The sequence below is a fragment of the Salmo salar genome, chromosome 01, assembly GCF_965601325.2.
Source record: "Salmo salar chromosome 01, fSalSal1, whole genome shotgun sequence".
In the NCBI taxonomy this organism is placed as follows: Eukaryota; Metazoa; Chordata; class Actinopteri; order Salmoniformes; family Salmonidae; genus Salmo; species Salmo salar.
The window spans coordinates 67,731,228-67,755,368 of NC_138291.1; the positions used below are offsets into that span (position 1 = coordinate 67,731,228).

At 43.8% G+C, this 24,141-nt stretch overlaps 1 protein-coding gene across 2 annotated transcripts in view; it reads left to right on the forward strand.

The window, feature by feature from the left end:
• Nucleotides 1-20,132, forward strand: part of LOC106607484 (carbohydrate sulfotransferase 15) — a 50,260-nt gene extending 30,128 nt beyond the window's left edge. The window contains exons 3-10 of one of the 2 annotated variants that reach the window (XM_014204488.3): nt 655-1,340; nt 1,495-1,837; nt 2,732-2,875; nt 15,267-15,423; nt 15,785-15,941; nt 17,740-17,887; nt 18,811-19,038; nt 19,237-20,132. In XM_014204488.3, the coding sequence (XP_014059963.2) occupies nt 858-1,340; nt 1,495-1,837; nt 2,732-2,875; nt 15,267-15,423; nt 15,785-15,941; nt 17,740-17,887; nt 18,811-19,001 (1,623 nt within the window). In that variant the 5' untranslated portion in view covers nt 655-857 and the 3' untranslated portion in view covers nt 19,002-19,038; nt 19,237-20,132. Of the gene's footprint in view, nt 1-654; nt 1,341-1,494; nt 1,838-2,731; nt 2,876-15,266; nt 15,424-15,784; nt 15,942-17,739; nt 17,888-18,810 lie in introns of both variants that reach the window. The other variant, XM_014204482.3, reaches the window with a different exon arrangement.
• Nucleotides 20,133-24,141: the final 4,009 nt, after the last annotated feature.

Consider the following 24,141-nt stretch of genomic DNA (forward strand, 5'->3'; position numbering starts at 1 on the left):
TATGGTTCCAGGAAGTGTGATGGAAGTGTTTTTAAAGAATTTTGTCAGTCCTGTGTCTGGAATGATTCAGCACACAGGTCCAGTAATAATACTTGCATTCTCTATCTAAAAGACTGCCGCGCTGCTTGTCCACCTGTATCAATAGTACTGTTGATGTCACAAGAAAACCTTTAATCTCCAAATCATAACATTTTCTTGGATCAACCTTTCATTTACCCGTAGAATAGAGGGAAATGTGTTCTAAAATGTTAAGGTTTATTTTAGCCTATAGGCAAAGGACTTTGATAAATAAGCCCTAAATTCAGAAGATGAAGGTACAGACAGACCATTTTGCTTTCACCTTGGAAGCTTTTGTACCCACTGTTTGATCCTTATACCTAAAGCAGGAAAGCATTACCCGACAAGAACACACTCTCTGCTATGAGCTTCCTGAGAGGTTGTGATAAGTAATTAGAGGGGTCAGACTTGCTAGTGGAGGACGCAGAATTAATGTTACATTAATTCAGCTGTGAGCTGTTTATGACAAAGTCCACAAAACACTACACCATTGAAGGGGAAAACCAATCACAGAATAATTGACCATTTCAGTGTTCAAAATGTTCCTCTGTTTTAAAAACGGTTAAAAAAGAAATATAATTATCTCTGGTTTGACAGGAGAACACTACTGAAGGCCAGACTGTGGTGCTACAGTACCTGTTGTGCCTACAGCAACATTTGGAGCAGCCATGATGGATAAACCCTCTACTGCTCCTCCACACACCTCCCATCCCACAATAGATGTGCCTTGACGGCCCCGATCCCTCCCCTCTGACATCTGCATCCCCCTCTCCACAGCCCTGTTCCATCCTGTCTACATAATGTCTCTTACAGACTACAAAAATGGTGCCATTCTTCAAACGGACTACAAATATGGCCAACTCTGCCCAATGGAAGTTGACAACTACAGGAAAAGACCCACAATGCCTTGTTTGGACGATGTGGATGACGGTCACATAAGCCTGACCAGTGTCCTGGAGGTGAGCCGGGTTCCTCTGTGGCCATTGGGCCCCCTGAGGAGTGTCACAAAGGTCAAGGTTATCAGCTTCCTGCTCGGACTGACGTTGACCTTCCTCATCATGGCTTCTTACGTCTTGACCTTGGATAAAAAGGGTCTGATGCTGACACCGCCACCGTTCCACCTCAGTGCTATAGTCAACCCCAGCAGCACCATCTCCCCTAACCTGTCCTCTACCAAGGACTATGTCAACATTAAGCTCCTGGTGAAGTGCATTACAGCTAAGCTTGAGTTCAGCCCAAGGAAGCTGCCTCTTCTGAAGGACGTTGTCAATAGTGACTCTCATGTGAGTATGTGTCTGGCCTGTTGTTTCATGTGTGCTATTTTGTTTCAGTGCAGAAATTCTTTCAATCATAATATCAATTAAGATAATAGCATCATTACATTGTCTAGGACTGTTTGAAAAGTATTTGACGTTGTATCTGTTTTGCACTTCCCAGTTGTTTTCCATTATTCCTCGTCAGTTCCTCCCCAATATCAAGAGTCCATGCTGGTATGAGGAGCTCTCTGGGAAAACCAAAGTGGATCCTTACAGGAAAAACTTGTATGCAGTTCGCTCCAAGAGCTTCCGGACTGTCTGTGACTACCTGAGGAATAATTTCCAGGAACACTTGTCCCACAGTGTCGACGACAAGCAATACCGCCTGCGCTGTCTGCCCTATTTCTACATCATTGGCCAGCCCAAATGTGGCACAACGGACCTGTTTCACCGACTGCTGCTACACCCGGAGGTCAAGTTCACCACCATGAAAGAGCCCCACTGGTGGACAAGGAAAAGGTTTGGTAAGCCCTAGTCCCCCTGTCTTCACGTAGATAGAGCTGCCCAAAGAATTTGACTTCCATTGATTTGGATGGAAAACCTTTACATTGGCCTCAACAGACTTTTCACCCTGCCAAAATACATTTCCAGGGGGAACCACCAGTAATGTGTGGATGAACTTATTTCTATTAATATTCATATTACATATATTTTGAGATAATACATTGTGCCTCTTTTCCCAATGACTGTGCCTAAATGTACATGATGTACACTAGTAACAATATAACTGAATGAAAACCCAAAGAGTTCCCTCTGTTTTGATCATCTCCGCTTATAATTTCCCCTACAGTTATTTTTCAATACCTTTGTACAGGGTGAGTAAGTGTTGTTCTAGGCCTCTACTGTAGTGTGCGGGTGATAGATGAGACCAGGTCCAGCCCCTCCAGCCTAGTGTCTGTTGTAATTCCTTTAATTGAATAGAATGCTTCATGGTAGAGTCTGAGAGGCAGCGTAGGTGTCGGATCACACTCTAAGGAGAGCCATACTGTAGATCACACAGAGTGCATTGATTGCCGACTCCATCGCCAAGTGGATATGTGGGCGTTCAAAGCAGTGGGGGAAATGGTTGAAGATGTTGATCTTTCTGCTGACAATGGATCAGAAAGGCAGCTACATCGGGTCTCCTGTGGCGACATAGTCGGAGGTCTTAATCTTCTCTGAGCTCTGACTGGTGTGAAAATATGGAAGGAACTTACAGTCAAAATTATCACCTTACGCTGGCAGAGAAGTTTTGTTGAAAAATATGATTTGCTTTTGAGAGGGTCTAGAGTTATTATAGATCATAGATGGAAGTGGTAGTAAAATAAGATTGAATGATGAAGTCATTGACCATGATGTTGTTTTCCCTTGTTGTGCAGGTATCATCCATCTTAAAGACGGCCTCCTGGAGCGCTTCCCTGTGGAGGACTACCTGGACCTTTTTGACCTGGCTGCCTACCACATCCAGCAGGGAATACTGGGGAATACCTCTGGAGACGACAGCCAGCGACACCTCATCACAGGTAACACACAGGTCGTCATATATGTACTGTAGGTCATTTATATATACAGGACACATCTTGAATAATAATTTAGATAATTTGAAAGTCTTTATAAACTCTTGGGTTGCACTCAACAAAGTTAATCGTAGAGGCTGGCATCTTCACTCTTTTCAAGAAAGTTAGTCATGGAGGATGCCGTCTTACTCTCTCTCTCTCTGTGTGTGTGTGTGTGTGTGTGTGTGTGTTTGTGTGTAAATAAAAAAAATAAAGAGAACACTTAAACAGCACAATGTAACTCCAAGTCAATCACACTTCTGTGAAATCAAACTGTCCACTTAGGAAGCAACACTGATTGACAATAAATTGCACATGCTGCTGTGCAAATGGAATAGACAACAGGTGGAAATTATAGGCAATTAGCAAGACACCCCCAATAAAGGAGTGGTTCTGCAGGTGGGGACCACAGACCACTTCTCAGTTCCTATGCTTCCTGGCTGATGTTTGGTCACTTTTGAATGCTGGCGGTGCTTTCACTCTAGTGGTAGCATGAGACGGAGTCTACAACCCACAGAAGTGGCTCAGGTAGTGCAGCTCATCCAGGATGGCACATCAATGTGAGCTGTGGCAAGAAGGTTTGCTGTGTCTGTCAGTGTAGTGTCCAGAGCATGGAGGCGCTACCAGGAGACAGGCCAGTACATCAGGAGAAGTGGAGGAGGCCGTAGGAGGGCAACAACCCAGCAGCAGGACCGCTACCTCCGCCTTTGTGCAAGGAGGAGCAGGAGGAGCACTGCCAGAGCCCTGCAAAATGACCTCCAGCAGGCCACAAATGTGCATGTGTCTGCTCAAACGATCAGAAACAGACTCCATGAGGGTGGTATGAGGGCCCGACGTCCACAGGTGGGGGTTGTGCTTACAGCCCAACACCGTGCAGGACGTTTGGCATTTGCCAGAGAACACCAAGATTGGCAAATTCGCCACTGGCGCCCTGTGCTCTTCACAGATGAAAGCAGGTTCACACTGAGCACATGTGACAGACGTGACAGAGTCTGGAGATGCCGTGGAGAACGTTCTGCTGCCTGCAACATCCTCCAGCATGACCGGTTTGGCGGTGGGTCAGTCATGGTGTGGGGTGGCATTTCTTTGGGTAGCCTGACTGCCATTAGGTACCGAGATGAGATCCTTGTGAGACCATATGCTGGTGCGGCTGGCCCTGGGTTCCTCCTAATGCAAGACAATGCTAGACCTCATGTGGCTGGAGTGTGTCAGCAGTTCCTGCAAGAGGAAGGCATTGATGCTATGGACTGGCCCGCCCGTTCCCCAGACCTGAATCCAATTGAGCACATCTGGGACATCATGTCTCGCTCCATCCACCAACGCCACGTTGCACCACAGACTGTCCAGGAGTTGGCGGATGCTTTAGTCCAGGTCTGGGAGGAGATCCCTCAGGACCATCCGCCACCTCATCAGGAGCATGCCCAGGCGTTGTAGGGAGATCATACAGGCACGTGGAGGCCACACACACTACTGAGCCTCATTTTGACTTGTTTGAAGGACATTACATCAAAGTTGGATCAGCCTGTAGTGTGGTTTTCCACTTTAACTTTGAGTGTGACTCCAAATCCAGACCTCCATGGGTTGATAAATTGGATTTCCATTGATTATTTGTGTGATTTTGTTGTCAGCACATTCAACTATGTAAAGAAAAAAGTATTTAATAAGATTATTTCATTCATTCAGATCTAGGATGTGTTATTTTAGTGTTCCCTTTATTTTTTTGAGCAGTATATATATATTATGTATACGTTTATGTGAGGAGGAGGTGTTGTGTGATTCAAATCAAATGTTATTTGTCACATGCGTCAAATACAACAGGTGTCAACCTTACAGTGAAATGCTTACTTACAAGCCCTTAACCAACAATGTAGTTGCTCCCTTGTGGCTCAGTTGGTAGAGCATGGTGTTTGCAATGCCAGGGTTGTGGGTTTGATTCCCACGGGGGACCAGTATGTAAAAAAGAAAAAAAATGTATGAAATTTATGCATTCACTACTGTAAGTCGCTCTGGATAAGAGTGTCTGCTAAATGACTAAAATGTAAAAAAAAAATGTAGTTTCAAGAAAAACCCCCAAAAAGTAAGAGGTAAGACTAACAAATAATTAAAGAGCAGCAGTAAATAACAATAGTGGGGCTATATACAGGGGGTACCGGTACTGTGTCAATGTGCAGGGGCACCGGTGTTGAGGTAATTATGTACATGTAGGTAGAGTTATTAAAGTGGCTATGCATAGATAATAACAGAGAGTAGCAGTAGGGGGGGCAATGCAAATAGTATTGGTAGCCATTTGATTAGCTGTTCTAGAGTCTTATGGCGTGAGGGTAGAAGCTGTTTAGAAGCCTCTTGGACCTAGACTTGGTGCTCCGGTACCGCTTGCGAAGCGGTAGCAGAGAGAACAGTCTATGACTAGGGTTGCTGGAGTCTTTTACAATTTTTAGGGCCTTCCTCTGACACTGCCTGGTATAGAGGTCCTGGATGGCAGGAAGCTTGGCCACGGTTATGTACTGGGCTGTACAAACTTCCCTCTGTAGTGCCTTGCGGTCGGAGGCCAAGCAGTTGCCATACCAGGCAGTGATGCAACCCGTCCGGATGGTCTCAATGGTGCAGCTGTAAAACCTTTTGAGGATCTGATTACCCATGCCAAATCTTTTCAGTCTCCTGAGGAGGAATAGGTTTGTCGTGCCCTCTTCACGACTGTCTTGGTGTGCTTGGACCATGTTAGTTTGTTGGTGATGTGGACGCAAAGAAACTTGAAGGTCTCAACCTGCTCCAATACAGCCCCGTCAATGAGAATGGGGTCGTGCTCGGTCGTCCTTTTCCTGTAGTCCACAATCATCTCCTTTGTCTTGATCACGTTGAGGGAGAGGTTCTTGTCTTTGCACCCGGTCTCTGACCTCCTCCCTATAGGCTGTCTCATCGATGTCGGAGATCAGGCCTACCACTGTTTTGTCGTCAGCAAAGTCAATGATGGTGTTGGAGTTGTGCCTGGCCGTGCAGTCGTGAATGAACAGGGAGTACAGGAGGGGACTGAGCACGGGGACCCCGTGTTGAGGATCAGCATGGTGGATGTGTTGTTTCCTACCCTTACCACCTGGGGATGGCCCGTCAGGAAATCCAGGATCCAGTTGCAGAGGGAGGTGTTTAGTCCCAGGGACCTTAGCTTAGTGATGAGTTTTGAGGGCACTATGGTGTGGAACTCTGAGCTGTAGTCAGTGAATAGCATTCTCACATAGGTGTTCCTTTAGTCCAGGTGGGAAAGGGCAGTGTGCAGTGCAATAGAGATTGCATCATCTGTGGATCTGTTGGGGCGGTATGCACATTGGAGTGGGTCTAGGGTTTCTGGGATAATGGTGTTGATGTGAGCCATGACCAGCCTTTCAAAGCATTTCATGGCTACAGATGTGAGTGCTGTGGGTCGGTAGTCATTTAGGCAGGTTACCTTCGCTTTCTTGGGCACAGGGACTATGGTGGTCTGCTTGAAACATGTTGGTATTACAGACTCAGACAGGGAGAGGTTGAAAATGTCAGTGAAAACACTTGCCAGTTGGTCAGCGCATGCTCGGAGTACACGTCCTGGTAATCTGTCTGGCCCAGCGGCCTTGTGAATTTTGACATGTTTAAAGGTCTTACTCACATCGGCCGTGGAGAGCGTGATCACACAGTTGTCTGGAACAGCTGATGCTGTCATGCTTCTGGTTGGGGTATGTACGTACAGTCACTGTGGTTTGACGATGTCCTCGATGCACTTATTGATAAAGCCAGTGACTGATGTGGTGTACTTCTTAATGCCATCGGAAGAATCCCGGAACGTATTCCATTCTGTGCTAGCAAAACAGTCCTGTAGTTTAGCATCTACTTCATCTGACCACTTTTTTTATAGACCTAGTCGCTGGTGCTTCCTGCTTTAATTTTAGCTTGTAAGCAGGAATCAGGAGGATAGAGTTATGGTCAGATTTGCCTAATGGAGGGCGAGGGAGAGCTTTGTAAGTGTCTCGGTGTGTGGAGTAAAGGTGGTCTAGAATTTTTTTCCCTCTGGTTGCACATTTAACATGCTGACAGAAATGAGGTAAAACGGATTGAAGTTTGCCTGCCTACTAGGAGCGCTGCCTCTGGATGAGCGTTTTCCTGTTTGCTTATGGCAGAATACAGCTCATTGAGTGCGGTTTTAGTGCCAGTCTTTGTCTGTGGTGGTATGTAGACAGCTACGAAAATTACAGATGAAAACTCTCTCGGTAGATAGTGTGGTTTTCATCTTATCATGAGATACTCTACCTCAGGCGAACAAAACCTTGTGACTTCCATCGATATCATGCACCAGCTGTTGTTTACATAAATGCATAGGCTCCCGCCCCGTGTCTTACCAGAGGCTGTTCCGTCCTGCCGATATAGTGTATAACCCGCCAGCTGTATGTTCTTAATGTCGTTGTTCAGCCACGACTCGGTGAAACATAAGATATTTAATGTCCCGTTAGTAGGATATACATGCTTTCAGCTTGTCCCATTTATTTTCCAGCGATTGAACGTGAGCAAGGGCAGATTAGCCACTCATTGCCTGATCCTCACAAGGCATCCCGATCTCTTTCCGCGAAACCTACTTCTTCTTTTCCAGCGAATCACGGGGATCTGGGCCTGGTCGGGCATCCGTAGTATATCCCTCGCGTCCGACTCATTGAAGAAGAACTCCTTGTCCAACTTGAGGTGAGTAATCCCAGTTCTGATGTCCAGGAGCTCTTTTCGGTCATAAGAGATGGTAGCAGCAACATTACGTACAAAACAAGTTACGAACAACACGAAAAGACAAACAAAATAGCATGGTTGGTTAAGAGCCAATAAGACACCAGCCATACCCTCCGGCGCCATCTTTGAACCCTTTTACAAACGTCATTCAGTATTCACTGCCAATTCAGAACCTTTTAACATATTGGAGCAGGAATGTGACCCTGATTAACACCAGAATACTTATTTTCTCCTCTCCTATGGACATTTAAGATTTTGACATATTTAATTTGATAAAGCCAACATAAGATTCAGTGTTATGTAGGAGGCTACTACTGCTGTGTTATATTCACTTTTAAGTGATATGACATTATACAACAGGTGGGTCTAATCATGGATGCTGATTGGTTAAAACCATGTTCTAGCCGGTGTCTTTTCCACAAGGCTATGATTTTCAAATGCCTATTCACTGTTGCATCTCACTGCACAATCCATTGTCTCATCAGTCCAGCCAGACAATTTCTAAAGTTGATCTCCTCTATAAAAAGCATATAGACATTATCTCCCATGTCTTTTAGACTAGAATTTGGTTTTCAACAGCAGAGATTTCTATAAACCTTGCTGTCTGTTTCTCCGACATTTGCAACATTGTTTCAATATTGAAATTTGATCTCCAGCTGTCCCAGAGTAATGAACTTGCCGGGAGTCAGGATGAGACAGACAGGCAAGAGGATTTTTTTAGCCAGTCGAAATCATGGATCAGCATCCTTTTTATGGATATATACAAAGACATGTCAATACAAAAGCAGAAAAAAAAGAAACAAACTGCATCTAGTTTGCTATCTTTCCAGCTTCAGTTTGAAGTGATTGTGTTGTTGTGTAGTTGGCTAGCTCCTCTGAACAGTGTCCTGGCACATTTTCTATGCCAGGTGCAAATCAAGTCTGAGCTCATTAAGCACATTTTCATCAACAGTTTTTACTGTAAAAAAGAAAAATCACGACAGCTGTGATAGAAGCAGGAAGTTTCGGTACAATTGCATAAATGCAGACAGATAATTTGTTTGTTCGACATGGTGGGATCTTTTTGTGTCGGTAAAATGTTTTATGCGAGAAATGGTGGTGGAAATGCCTTTATGTGCAAATACTGATATATTAACCATCATATCGAAGTAAACTGAGTTACATGATGACATGGTGTGTGGTCCTCCTCCCACTACGACTCGAGAAACCATGCATTTATTAGGCTATAGATTAAATAAATGATGAACTTCACAGGGTGGTGAAAGTGCACAGTATGAGCATGATGCTGATTTCCAATAAATGTTGAGGGTCTTATTCTGGTGACATGAAGATCGATGCTTGAGTGCTGTTTGACAAATACAAATATTCTTGCTCTTATCCATAACAATCTCATCAAGTAGATTAACCTACCCGCAGAGCCTACCCACACTGTATCTGCAAGCTGTTGGCTAGAGAGCACGGGACAAGACTAGATTAGGTACATTTGCTATTTAACGCAACAGTTTGTGAAAATGCGATTTAAACACATTGAACTTTAGATTTTTTTCCGGTACATGAAAACATAAAGCTGCAATATGTTACTTTTTGGGCGACCAGACCAAATTCACATAGAAATGTGTGTTCTAGATTTATTATTCTCATTGACAGCAAGTCTAAGAAGCGGTAGATCTGTTCTTAGTGCACTATTTATTTCTATGATTCCAGTTCTTAAGTTTTGTTTTTGCATCTTTACTTGCGGTTTTGAACACCAGCTTCAAACAGCTAAAAATACTATATTTTTGGTCATGGAACATACACTTCTCAGCAGTTTAGATGGACCAATAATGGCGCTGGAGGGGATGGCTGCTGTTTTACAGCTCCGAACCAATTGTGCTATTTTGTTAGTTTTTTCGCAGTGTTTGTAACTCATTTTGTACATAATGTTGCTGCTACTATCTCTTATGAACGAAAAGAGCTTCTGGATATCAGAACAGCGATTACTCACCTCGAACTGGAAGAAGAGTTTTTTCTTTAATGACTCCGACACGAAGGATATACTGCTTTGTCAAGACAAGGCCCAAATCCCTGTCATCAGCGTGAAGAAAAGGAGGAAAAGGGGGAAGAGGGCAGGGTGCCTCGTAAGAATTCACAGACGAGTAGGTAAACCACCCCTACCCTCTGGAAAACAAACAGGATGATCTATGATTAAGACTATCCTACCAACAGGAGATTAAAAAGTATAATATCTTATGTTTCAACGAGACGTGGCTGAACGACTAAATATTATAGAGCTGGCTGGCTTCTCTGTGCATCAGCAGGACAGAGCAGCTACGTCTGGTAAGACGAGGGGTGGGGGTGTGTGTCTCGAGGTATTGCTCACCTGAGGTAGAGTATCTCATGATAAGCTGTAGACCACACTATCTAACAAGAGAGTTCTCATCTATATTTTTCGTAGCCGTCTATTTACCACCACAAAATGAAGCAGGAAGTACCAGTGACTCGCTCAATATGGAAGTGGTCAGATGATGTGGATGCTACGCTACAGTACTGTTTTGCTAGCATAGACTGGAATATGTTCCGGGATTCATCCAATGGCGTTGAGGAGTATACCATCTCAGTCACAGCTTCATCAATAAGTGCATCAGCGACGTCGTCTCCAAAGTGACCATACGTACATTTCCCAACCAGAATCCATGGATTACAGGCAAAAGCCGCACCGAGTTAAAGGCTGGAGCTGTTGCTTTTAAGGAGTGGGACTCTAATCCACATATAAAAAATCCCACTATGCCCTCAGACGAACCATCAAACAGGCAAAGCATCAATACAGGACTAAGATTGAATCTTACACTGGTTCTGACGCTCGTCAGATGTGGCAGGGCTTGAAAAATATTACGGACGACAAAGGGAAACCCATTCGTGAGCTGCCTAGTGACGCGAGCCTACCAGATGAGTTAAATGCCTTTCATGCTCGCTTCGAGGCAAGCAACACTGAAGCATACATCAGAACACCAGCTGTTCTGGACGACTGTGTGATCACACTCTCCGTAGCCGATGTGAGCAAGACCTTTTAACAGGTCAACATTCTCAAAGCCGCAGGGCCAGATGGATTACCAGGACGTGTACTCAAAGCATGAGTGAACCAACTGGCATGTGTCTTCACTGACATGTTAAACCTCTCCCTGACCGTGTCTGTAATACCTACATGTTTCAAACAGACCACCATAGTCCCTGTGCCCAAGAAAGCGAAGGTAACCTGCCTAAATGATTACCGCCCCGTAGCACTCACGTCGGTAGTGATGAAGTGCTTTGAAAGGCTGGTCATGGCTCACATCAACACCATCATGCTGGAAACCCTAGACCCACTCCAATTCACATACCGCCCCAACAGATCCACAGATGACGCAATCTCAATTGCACTCCATACTGCCCTTTCCCACCTGGACAAAAGAAACACCTATGTTAGAATGCTGTTCATTAACCTCTCTAGGAGGTGTGGGACGCTACCGTCCCACCTGGCCAACATCCGGTGAAATTGCAGAGCACCAAATTCAAAAACAGAAATACTCATAATAAAAATTCATAAAACATACAAGTGTTATACATTGGCTTAAAGATGAACTTCTTGTTAATCCAACCGCAGTGTCAGATTTCAAAAAGGCTTTACGGCGAAAGCATACCATGTGATTATCTGAGGACAGCGCCCAGCACACAAAACATTACATACAGTTACCAGCCAAGTAGACTAGTCACAAAAGTCAGAAATAGCAATAAAATGAATCACTTACCTTTGATGATCTTTGTATGGTTGCACTCACAAGACTCCCAGTTACACAATAAATGTTAGTTTTGTTCGATAAAGTCCCTCTTTATATCCAAAAACCTCCGTTTTGTTGGCGCGTTTTGTTCAGTAATCCAATGGCTCAAAGGCAGTCACAACAGGCAGACAAAAATCCCAAATAGTCCCGGTAAAGTTTTTAGAAACATGTCAAATGATGTTTATAATCAATCCTCAGGTTGTTTTTAGCCTAAATAATCGATAATATTTCAACCGGACAATAGCTTCGTCAATATAAAAGAAAAACAAGAAAGGCGCGGTCTCGGTAGCACGCAGACACAACTCTGGGGACATCCCACTATCCACTCACTCAAAGTGGTCATTCTCCCTCATTTTTCAGAATAAAAGCCTGAAACAATGTCTAAAGACTGTTCACAACTAGTGGAAGCCACAGGGAACGGAATCTGGGTCCTATCCCTTTAAATGGTGGATAGGCTTTCATTGGAAAAACAGCCTTTCAAAATAATGGCACTTCCTGGATGGATTTTCCTCAGGTTTTTGCCTGCCATATCAGTTCTGTTAACCTCTTACATCTAGATGTTCCGCTAGCGGAACACCTCGCCAATATCCAGTGATAGAGCGTGGCGTGAATTACAAACTACTCAAAAATCCCCAAACTTCCATTTTTTAAACATATGACTATTTTACACCATTTTAAAGACAAGACTCTCATTTATCCTCTTACATCTAGATGTTCCGCTAGCGGAACACCACTCCAATATCCAATGATAGGGCGTGGCGCGAATTACAAATTCCTCGAAAATCCCAAAACTTCAATTTTTCAAACATATGACTATTTTACACCATTTTAAAGACAAGACTCTCCTTTATCTAAACACACTGTCCGATTTCAAAAAGGCTTTACAACGAAAGCAAAACATTAGATTATGTCAGGAGAGTACCCAGCCAGAAATAATCAGACACCCATTTTTCAAGCTAGCATATAATGTCACAAAAACCAAAACCACAGCTAAATGCAGCACTAACCTTTGATGATCTTCATCAGATGACACTCCTAGGACATTATGTTATACAATACATGCATGTTTTGTTCAATCAAGTTCATATTTATATCAAAAAACAGCTTTTTACATTAGCATGTGACGTTCAGAACTAGCATTCCCACCGAACACTTCCGGTGAATTTACTAAATTACTCACGATAAACGTTCACAAAAAACATAACAATTATTTTAAGAATTATAGATACAGAACTCCTCTATGCACTCGCTATGTCCGATTTTAAAATAGCTTTTCGGTGAAAGCACATTTTGCAATATTCTGAGTAGATAGCCCGGCCATCATGGCTAGCTATTTTGACACCCACCAAGTTTGGCACTCACCAAACTCAGATTTACAATAAGAAAAATTGGATTACCTTTGCTGTTCTTTGTCAGAATGCACTCCCAGGACTTCTACTTCAACACCCAATGTTGTTTTGGTTCCAAATAATCCATAGTTATATCCAAATAGCGGCGTTTTGTTCTTGCGTTCAAGAAACTATCCGAAGGGTGACGCGCCGGCGCGTATCGTGACAGAAAATTTCAAAATATTCCATTACCGTACTTCGAAGCATGTCAAACGCTGTTTAAAATCAATTTTTATGGGATTTTCCTCGTAAAATAGCGATAATATTCTGACCGGGAGACGTATCCGTTCAAAGACTGAAAGAAGTAAAATGGAGTCGTCACATGCACGCGCACGCCCGTGTCATTGTTCTCAGATCGACCACTTTCCAAATCCCCTACTGTTTTTCGCCCAGGGACTGCAGAGCCATCATTCCCCGTTCTGGTGCCTTTTGAGAGCCTATGGGAGCCTTAGAAAATGTCACGTTACAGCAGAGATCCTCTATTTTCCATAAAGAGGCTATAGAAGGCCAAGAAATGGTCAGAGAGGGCACTTCCTGTATGGAATCTTCTCAGGTTTTGGCCTGCCATATGAGTTCTGTTATACTCACAGACACCATTCAAAAAGTTTTAGAAACTTTAGGGTATTTTCTATCCAAATAAAATAATTATATGCATATTCTAGTTTCTGGGCAGGAGTAATAACCAGATTAAATTGGGTACGTTTTTTATCCGGCCGTGAAAATACTTCCCCCTATCCTAAACAGGTTATACTCACAGACATTATTCTAACAGTTTTGGAAACTGTAGAGTGTTTTCTATCCACATCTACCAATTATATGCATATCCTAGCTTCTGGGCCTGAGTAGCAGGCAGTTTACTTTCGGCATGCTTTTCATCCGGAGATGAAAATAGTGCCCCCTACCCTAGTGAGGTTAACTACAGCTCAACATTCAACACCATAGTGCCCACAAAGCTGATCAGTAAGCTAAGGACCCTGGGACTAAACTCCTCCCTCTGCATCTGGATCCTGGACTTCCTGATGGGCCACCCCCAGGTGGTAAGGGTATACAACAATACACCTTCCATGCTGATCCTCAACACGGGGGCCCCTCAGGGTTGTGTGCTCAGTCCCCTCCTGTACTCCCTATTCACCCACGACTACGTGGCCAAGCACAACTCCAACACCATCATTAAGTTAGCTGACGACACAACAGTGGTAGGCCTGATCACCGACAACGATGAGTCAGCCTATAAGGAGGAGGTCAGAGACCTGACAGTGTGGTGCAAGGACAACAACCTGTCCCTTGATGTGAGCAAGACAAAGACGCTGATCGTGGACTATAGGATAAGGAGGACCGAACAGGCCCACATTAACATCAACAGGGCTGAAGTGGAGCCAGTCTAGAGTTTCAAGTTCCTTGGTGTCCACATCACCAACGAACTATCATGGTTCAAACACACCAAGACAGTTGTGAAGAGGGTACGATAGCACCTTTTCCCCCACAGGATACTTAAAAGACTTGGTATGGGTAACCAGATCCTCAAAAAGTTCCACAGCTACACCACCAAGAGCATCCTGACCGGTTGCATCACCGCCTTGTATGGCAACTGCTCGGCATCTGACTGTAAGGCACTACAGAGGGTAGTGCGTACAGCCCAATACTTCACTGGGGCCAAGCTTCCTGACATCCAGGTCCTATATACTTGGTGGTATCAGAGGATGGCCCAAAGAACTTTCAAGACTCCAGTCACCCAAGTCATAGACTGTTCTCTCTGCTACCGCACGGCAAGCGGTACCGGAGTGCCAAGTCTAGGACCAAAAGGTTCCTTAACAGCTTCTACCCCCAAGCCATAAGACTGCTGAACAATTCATCAATTGGCCACCCAGACTATTTACATTGAGCTGTTACTTTTGTATTTTATTTTGTATTTTTTTTACTTTAGTTTATTTAGGAAATATTTTCTTATCTCCATTTCTTGAACTGAATTGTGGGTCAAGGGCTTGAAAATAAGCATTTCACGATAAGGTCTACAACTGTTGTGACAAATAGAATGTGTTAGCTGAAATTGGCTAGCTAGCAAGCAAGGGATAAGAACGTTGCCATGCTGAACATTTAGAACAAATTACTGGGTGACATCCAAAGACATACAACAAAAAGACTTCATAACTGGGTTGCATCTCTGGCAACCTAACCGATATAATGAACAACCAGCTGGCTTGGTTAGCAACCCTACATTTGTGTCGGGACTATATCTTGTGGAAGGATGAAATAGTTTAAATAAATTCATAAAAATGACGTTTTTAATGAAAATAGGAATATGTTGGTAATCCGTTGTATGAAAGTGATAATTCCCTCAAATCCGGTGTCTGGAGGATATATTTGCACAGTTTGCCTCCAAACACCAGCTTCTCTGGCATTATCACTTAAATGGGCATCACACTTCTGTTGGATTGACAGGTGAAGCAAGCGCATCCACGATGTGGGACAACCAAGCCTGGAGCTATCTCTATGACAACCGGGTCGATGGGGAGCCTCCTTTCCTGGCCCAGGACTTCATCCACACTGTTCAGCCCAACGCTAAAATCATCGTCATGCTCAGAGACCCAGTAGAGAGGTACAGATGTGGGATCATAATTTTACCAGTTTCTCACAGTAGGAAATAATCCTGCAGCAACTGCAGTACACTATCATGTGGATTATAATTAATAGACATTTTTGTCAGGGTTGATCCGCTTTTGTGTTTGTGCAAATCAAGTCTGAAATGTTAAAGTGGAAATTACAAACCTTAGTATCCTTTTTAAACATTGAATACACTATTCTCACACACCAGGGTGATCAAATTAAGTCCTACATCTGTAGAACTCGAGAATGTCTGGGCTTGCTGTCACATAGTTTTCACTATAGGAATGTCTGTGCATTTGGTCAATGTATCTGATGAAAGTATGTTTTCTGGATTGTGTCTCCCTGTGGTTTAGGTTGTATTCAGACTACCTGTACTTCAACATGGCTAACAAGTCAGTGGAGGACTTTGACCAGAGGGTCTCAGAATCCTTACAGCTGTTTGAGGCTTGTTTAGCAGAGAGCTCAATGCGTTCCTGTGTCTACAATACTAGACTCTCCAATGCCATGCCGGTGAGTGGAACATATAAATGAATAAAATAATACATATGCCATTTAGCAGACACTTTTATCCAAAGCGACCTGCATGCATATTTTTATTCCTGGCATTGGAAATGTACAACAGTCTCTTACCATAGGTAGTCAAAGTAAATGCATTGGAATGCAATATTCTGTTTATTGTGTCACTATCTTTGGTGGATAGTGTATTGTCTAGATGGGAAGTAATGTGCAAGAGCAAGAAGAAACACTCATTTTGACCGCATTTATTAAAAGAGCATTATCCCACAGGGCACAAAGGGCAGTTCAATGTCTAGTTTTGATTTACGCTTGGTTGAGTTGTCAGCTAATGTGAATTCAATGTGAAATCAACCAAAAATGTCAGCATGTCATTGGAGTTGGGTTAAAATGTGGGTACAAAAAGTACTAAATCCCCATTATGTTGATGACTTTTTACAAACCCAATCTTTTTGCAAATCCTCGTTGATTCAGCATCATGACATTTTTTTGTTTTGTTGAAATGACATGGGAACAATGTGGATTCAAACCGTTTTTGCCCAGTGGGATGTCATCAAAGTACTTACAAAGTTATTCAGAGATGGCTTTGTCTATGCCAAATTGTGATACATTTTCCAGGCCTTAGCTAGATTGATTCCATGCCAAATTGTGATCCATAACTCAGGCCTTTATTTTCCATGTCTAATAGGATATTTTATTCAAATCACGGCTACTTCCTCGAGGCTGGTGAAACTGTGTTGTGACATATGCCACTGATTTGATTAGTGAGGAACTGTGAAGTTTCCTTTCAGAACTGATTGAACTGAGATGCACTTACTGGAAGTTATTTAGGAAGTAGTCTCTAGAAATATTGTCATTTATTTTCAGAAAATACATTTTCTTGCTGTTTTAACTATTTTACTACATTGACATTGGCTCAGTTTTATACAGGTATGTGTGCTTTGTTTAGTTTATGATGATCCCCATTAGCTGTTGCACATGCAGCAGCTACCCTTCCTTGGGTCCACAAGCTTTAATGCTGTAAATATTTCCTTATTGGACAGAGTACAGCAATGCGAAGTAAAGGCTTGCCAAATGACCTCTGTAAATTATAAACCGTCCAGATGCTGTAATGTACCGAGCAGCATTTCCATGGGGTTGAGCTGAGCTAGCTCTGTCTGTACCCTCGTCACTCAGTAGCATACCAGGTTGGCTGCAGCTGTCACAGCCTGGGGCACAGCTAGTTTACATAGGAAAAGCACAAATCATGATACCCACAGCCAGAGATAAACACTACTGTTCACACTGTTCTACATACCTCTCAGCCTGATTTGTGGTAGTAATGTTATTATATTGGTGCCAACATGGTGTTCAGAGGAGTACCTTTGGAGATCCGTGTGTACCTATTAAGGTAAATAAATATGAACAAAGTATAAGTTCTTTGACATACAGCAGCGTCATGGATGTCGACCTAAAGTAGCTCCCTGTTTACATTTGACTTCTGAATCCATGCTGTTGAGCTTATGATAATTAAAAAAATATTTCAGCCTAACTCGATGTCAACATGTAGTTAATCTCAGACAGTGCCTCCTCTCTCGCTGCTGTATCTACAAAGTATAATTACTTTTGTCGGTTGGTCTCTAGCACTCTCTGCAGGTAAGCTTGTGTACTTCTATTGAGTCATGCTGTAACTCTTTATCACCAGTATTCCTATAGCATGTAGCTTGTTCTCCACCTTAACAATGTAGCCTTGGTAGAATAGTTATGTAAATGGAATGATAGTCTAATGTTCAGTGTTTGTTGTGGTCCTCTCCAGGTCAGACTGAACCTGGGACTATATATTGTCTTCCTGCTGGACTGGTTGACTGTCTTCCACAGGAATCAGATCCTAGTTCTGCAGTTAGAAGACTACGCTGCCAATCTGAGACTCACCATAAATAAAGTCTTTGACTTCCTAAACGTGGGTACGTACTGGAAAAACACAGTTATCAGCTTGAATTCTACATCAACATCCTAGGTTTGTTCAGCGCTAGGACACAATATTGTTGATGCATGTACATGTCTGCTTCTTCCTCTGTGTGCATTTCAACATCTGGGGCCTCATTTATCAAAAGTGTGTGTGGATAAAAAATACTCTATACCTTGACTGCGCCACAAAGGTTGGTATATATTAATGTTGAACATGATGGGAAAGTGTGCATATCTCCGCACAAATCTCAAATGATGTGTGTACACAACTTCTAGAAGGTTGATCAACTGAATTGCAAGAAAATAAGCTTTATTGTTCATTTGGGGGGAAATGGGGAGGTGTTTGATGCTTGAGAATTATTATAATGGTAAGCAAATAAAAAATATTAAAACAGATGCATCTGCCGTTGGTAAGGAGATCGCATTGCAGCATGTCATCTAATATGTTTATTTTACTTGTATTACATAGGCCTGAATCATAATCATATTGCAGTACATGTCTCTCCCTACTGGGCAAAAACTGGTTGAATCAATGTTGTTTCCATGTCATTTCAACCAAAACATTCAATGTGATGACATTGAATCAACGTGGAAAGCTGATTGGATGTAAATCAAAACTGGTATTTGAACTGACATCTGTTCCCAGTGGGTCCTTTTCTGACATAATTGGTTTAAATTATTCCTGCTACACAACAAATAGTAGGCTACCATTTATCAATCAAGCATGCTTGAAAGTAAATAGAACGGTAGCGTTGACAGTATGTGAAAGTATGGTTATACTACAGTATTGCTGTGCAATAGGATTAGGAGTGTGACATCATAGCCTATTTAATCTCAGAGCCTATACCAAGGCAGACGATAGAAACACAATAATCTATTTATAAACAAAATATTGAACAACAATTTGTCTTTTGCATAGGGCCTTTATCTGAGCAGATCGAGGCAGCGCTCACCAAGAGACCCATGTCCAACACACGGAGGGCAGCAGACAGGAGCTTGGGCCCCATGTTGCCCAGCACCAGGGACCTCCTCAAGGTGTTCCACCAGCCATTCAACCACAAACTGGCCACAGTCCTGGACAACAAGGCCTTCCACTGGACAGAGACATGAGGAATGTCTTAATCAGAGATGGATACAGTCCTGAGGAGTAAGTTCCTCATGGTCCTATGAGTCCTATGAGATAAACTGTCAAGTGGGATAAACCATGGACATGGCATGTCACAATGGGCGAATGTATAGACAATAAAATGGCTGAGGTACTGAACAATGCATCTGTTTAGTACTTTTTAAAATAACCTCTATTTAATTAGGCAAGTCAGTTAAGAACAATTTTTTTTTTTTACAGTGACAGCCTACCCCAGCCGACGCTGGGCCAATTGTTCGCCGACCTATGGGACTCCCAATCACTGCCAGTTGTGATATAGCCTGGAATCGAACCAGGGTCTCTAGTGACACCTCTAGCACTAAAATGCAGTGCGTTAGACCTCTGTGCCACTCGGGAGCCCTACTTGAAGTTGAAAGGATATCATTTTTGTGTGGTTTCCCTCTGTGATTTCCTTTCGCTTGCCGTTCGTGATGATGCATTTGACGGCGGTGCATTTACATGCTGGTGAAGAGTTCGCTTTTTGTAGGAGACTCCTGGAAAATGACTGGGATAGAGCCAGGTGGACTACTCCCTCTAGTGGGGAAGCTTTGACATGACACATACTGAGAGTGAAAAGAGAGCCTTCACAATGCTAATGATTGATCATTTTATATACTGTATGCCCATGTTTCCCATCTCCAGTCCTTGAGTACCCCTCCTCAGCACACATTTTTGTTATAGCCCTCGGCAAACTCAACAGATTCAAATAATTGAGGGCTTGATGATTAATAGACAAGTTGAATCAGGTGGGCTTGTCCAGGTCTACAACAAACGTGCAGTTGGGGGTACTTGAGGACTAGAGTGGAAAACACTGCTGTATGCCACTGGGCATTTCAATTGCAGTCACTGTGAAATAATTCTGTAAGAAACAATATTGGAGCAAACAACACAATGGATTTTATCAGATGACGTTGCCTTCAAGTAATGGAAGGTGATGCCAAAGAAACATTTCCATCCTGGATGGACAATAAAGTTTTATTCTATTCTATTCTATTCTATTAATCTTTAAAAATAAATATGAAACACCCTGTTTCTATGGCCATACAATGTTCATTTTAACTACATTAAATGTATTAAATGTTGAAAACGTAAACAAATGGTCATAAGCTGCTTTTTTCATATGAAATTAGTGTTTGAGCATAGACGCCATTCTATACTGTACTCCCCTAGACACACATTGGTACACGTCCTCACACCAGAGGGCAGCAGAACCACAGTATGGAATCTATAATTTCCCAACATCATGTAAACATATCTTCTTAACCAAAGTCTGGCCTGTTTGTTTCTAACAGATATTTTCCAGTATTTTCTATGTTTTTACACACTCTGAACATGGACAGATTTTACGTAAAATCAAGCATTAAGCCTAGCTTACCAGCCACCCACTTCAATCTCTAGTCAATTTTGAGTGTCTCAGCACAGGCGTTGAAGTGTTTTTGAAGTGTTCATTGTCATATTAGAGTCCTTGACTTAATGCTTAGGGACAGTTAGAAATGTACACCCCCTCATAGAATTAACTCAAAATAATGTTTACGACCACAAATAACAACAACTGTAGTGACCCTGTGTTTATAAACGTGGATATCGATTGCTGCTTCAGCATGCTTTTGTGGCACAGTGGATGCCACGCAGGGTTACGGGCCAGAAGGTTAAGGGTTAGCCGACCACCACGGATGACCTCACTCTCCCTGCCTGTTTCATTAGGCCTACACTATGATCAGAGCCAGGTGCAGACAATGATCAGCTAAGGGGAAATCAGATTTTAAACATTTTGATGCCATATTTATAATTACAGTAACAGGTTTCTGTGCCACACTAAAAGAAAAGGTTCCTAGAGGCACCTTTAGGGGTTACTCAGATTGCAACACTGACAGAACCCCTAAAGGTGCTTCCGGGAACCTTTTTCCATGAGGAACCTTTCAAATGACCTTTTAGGGTGTTAAGGTTCCTGTAGGAACCTTTTTTATGTCCGATGTATTCCACTATGAATAATAATAATAATATTGACAATAATAATAAAAATAATATTGAGTGGAAAACTTGTAGTCACATTCATTTTATTGACTTTAAAAGTCACAGAAAAATCTGGTCCCTCTCTTCAGTGTCACGCCCTGGCCATAGAGAGGGTTTATTCTCTATTTTGGTTAGGCCAGGGTGTGACTAGGGTGGGCATTCTATGTCCTTTTTTCTATGTTTTGTATTTCTTTGTTTTGGCCTGGGATGGCTCTCAATCAGGGACAGCTGTACATCGTTGTCGCTGATTGGGAGCCATACTTAGGTAGCCACCCACAAAACCCTTTGGTTTTGTGGGTGGTTAATTTCTGTTTAGTGTTTTGTAGACCTGCCAGAACTGTTTGGCTGTCATTTTCTCTTTGTTTATTGTGTTCTCAGAATATATATTAAATGATGAGTACTCACCATGCTGTGCCTTGGTCTACTCCATTCAACAGCCGTTACAGAACCACCCACCATCAACGGAACAAGCAGCATGGGAAAAAAGGAGTCGTGGACCTGGGAGGAAATCCTGGAAGGGGCAGGACCATGGACAAGGCCGGGAGAATACCGCCGCCCGCCGGAGGAGATAGAGGCAGCGAAGGCTGAACGGCGTTTCTGGGAGGATCAGCTGGCACGGCAAGAGGAGGCTGAGAGGCAGCCCCCAAAACATTTTTGGGGGGAGGGCACACAGGGAGATTGGCGGAGTCAGGTGATAGACCTGAGCCAACTCCCCGTGCTTACCGGAAGCAGCGTGGTACTGGTCAGGCACCGTGTTATGCGGTGAAGCGCACGGTGTCTCCAGTGCGCGCTCATAGCCCGGTGCTCTATAGGCCAGCCCCTCGCAAGTGCCATGCTAGAGTGGGCATCGAGCCAGGGCGGATTGTTTCAGCTCAGTGCGTCTGGTCTCCAGTGCGCCGTTTCGGCCCAGGGTATCCTGCGCCGGCTCTGCGTACTGTGTCTCCGGGGCGCTGGGAGGACTCAGTTCGTCCTGTGCCTGCGCTCCGCCCGTGCCGGGCGAAAGTGGGCATTCAGCCTGGAAGAGTGGTGGCAAGCCTACGCACCAGATCTCCAGTGCTCCCCCACAGCCCGGTCGATCCTGTGCCTGCTCCCAGAGCCATGCCTCTTGCATGTCTCCCCAGCCTGGTGAATCCTGTGCCTGCGCCCAGAGCCAGACCTCCTGCAAGTCTCCCCAGCCTGGTGAGTCCTGTGCCTGCTCCCAGAGCTAGGCCTCCTGCATGTCTCCCCAGCCTGGTGAATCCTGTGCCTGCGCTCAGAGCCAGGCCTACTGCAAGTCCCGCCAGTCCGGAGCCACCAGAGCCGCCTGCCAATCCGGAGCCGCCAGAGCCGCCCGCCAGTCCGGAGCTGCCAGAGCCGCCCGCCAGTCCGGAGCCGCCCGCATGTCCGTCGCCGCCAGAGCCGCCCGCCTGTCCGGCGCCTCCAGAGCTGCCCACCTGTCCGGCGCCGCCAGAGTCGCCCGCCTGTCCGGGGCCCGCAACGAGGGTCCCCGGTCCGGGGTCGGTGGCGAGGGTCCCCACTCCAGAGGCGCCACCTAAGTGGGCCTAGCCGAAGGTGGACACGGAGTCCACGTCCCGCACCAGAGCCGCCGCCGTGAGGAAGGACCACCCGGACCCTCCCCTTTAGAGTCAGGGTTTTGCGGCCGGAGTCCGCACCTTTGGGGGGGTACTGTCACACCCTGGCCATAGAGAGGGTTTTATTCTCTATTTTGGTTAGGCCAGGGTGTGACTAGGGTGGGCATTCTATGTCCTTTTTTCTATGTTTTGTATTTCTTTGTTTTGGCCTGGTATGGCTCTCAATCAGGGACAGCTGTACATCGTTGTCGCTGATTGGGAGCCATACATAGGTAGCCTGTTTTTGCTTTGGGTTTTGTGGGTGGTTAATTTCTGTTTAGTGTTTTGTAGACCTGACAGAACTGTTTGGCTGTCGTTTTCTCTTTGTTTATTGTGTTCTCAGAATATATATTAAATGATGAGCACTCACCACACTGCACCTTGGTCTACTCCATTCAACAGCCGTTACATTCAGCAAAACGTTTGGCATTCGTACAACATTTGTTGGTCATTTACACCCCTCATCAATTCCCAGAACACATTTCTGAATAAACAGCATAGTGCTTTTCACTGATGCTGCATACTCAATATCAAAAAGAAAGTGGACCCCCCATTGCTACTCCCAATTGCATGGAGATGTAGCTCCTCTCCATCCAGGAAGAGTTGGATGTGGCTCTCATCTGCAAAGGGATTCCCCCCTATTCTTATTGTAGGTGATGAGAACTTTACACACTGTAAGCACATTTTTTTTATAAAATGAAGGTTACTCAAGTCATATTTCAAACAGTAAGTTAACAACTGAGCACTCCTTACATAGTACTACTAACTTTGCATTTATTTATTTGTCTGCTGGGAAACATCCTGTCTGTGATGTACAGCCCACTTGGATCTTCTTTGAGGAAGTAGGGGAGGAGAAAAATGGCTGCAATGATCTTCAGACCTTAAATTGGACGGTGTGTAATAATAAGGCTGGATTAGAACAGCTCCATTCTGTTAAGGGTACATTTTACATGCAGTAAAAAATATTTTTGTGAGCCTCCTCCGTGTGTGAGAGAAGTGGCGTCTTGTAAAGATTCAGCAACTCCAAGGCCATACCACTCCTTTTTCTGTCCGCATCCATACCGAATTTGCTTATCATATCAGAGAAAATTTGACAATCAATTTGTTTATTATGCATCATCAATATATCTTGGACTCAGATGACAGTACTGAGCTATGTTACATTAGTTGACCTTTGTTGGTGCCTTGTTGTTGTCTCTTTTTCAGTCCTTTTCATTTTGTGTTGTAGGGAACTTATGTTTGGTCAAATTTTCTGCCACTCCACCTGCATCTTTTCAACATGTAATTTCTGACTGAAGGAATCCGCATCAGACTCAATCTGAAAAACGAATATAAATATGATCAAATATTGATACATACAGCATCGAACACGATCAAAGTCTATTGAAAAAGGCAAAATGATCTAGGATCAGGTCCCCCACCTGTTCATGCAATCTTATTTATGATCTTAAAAACGGATCCGGGATCCATTTTTGAAACGCTG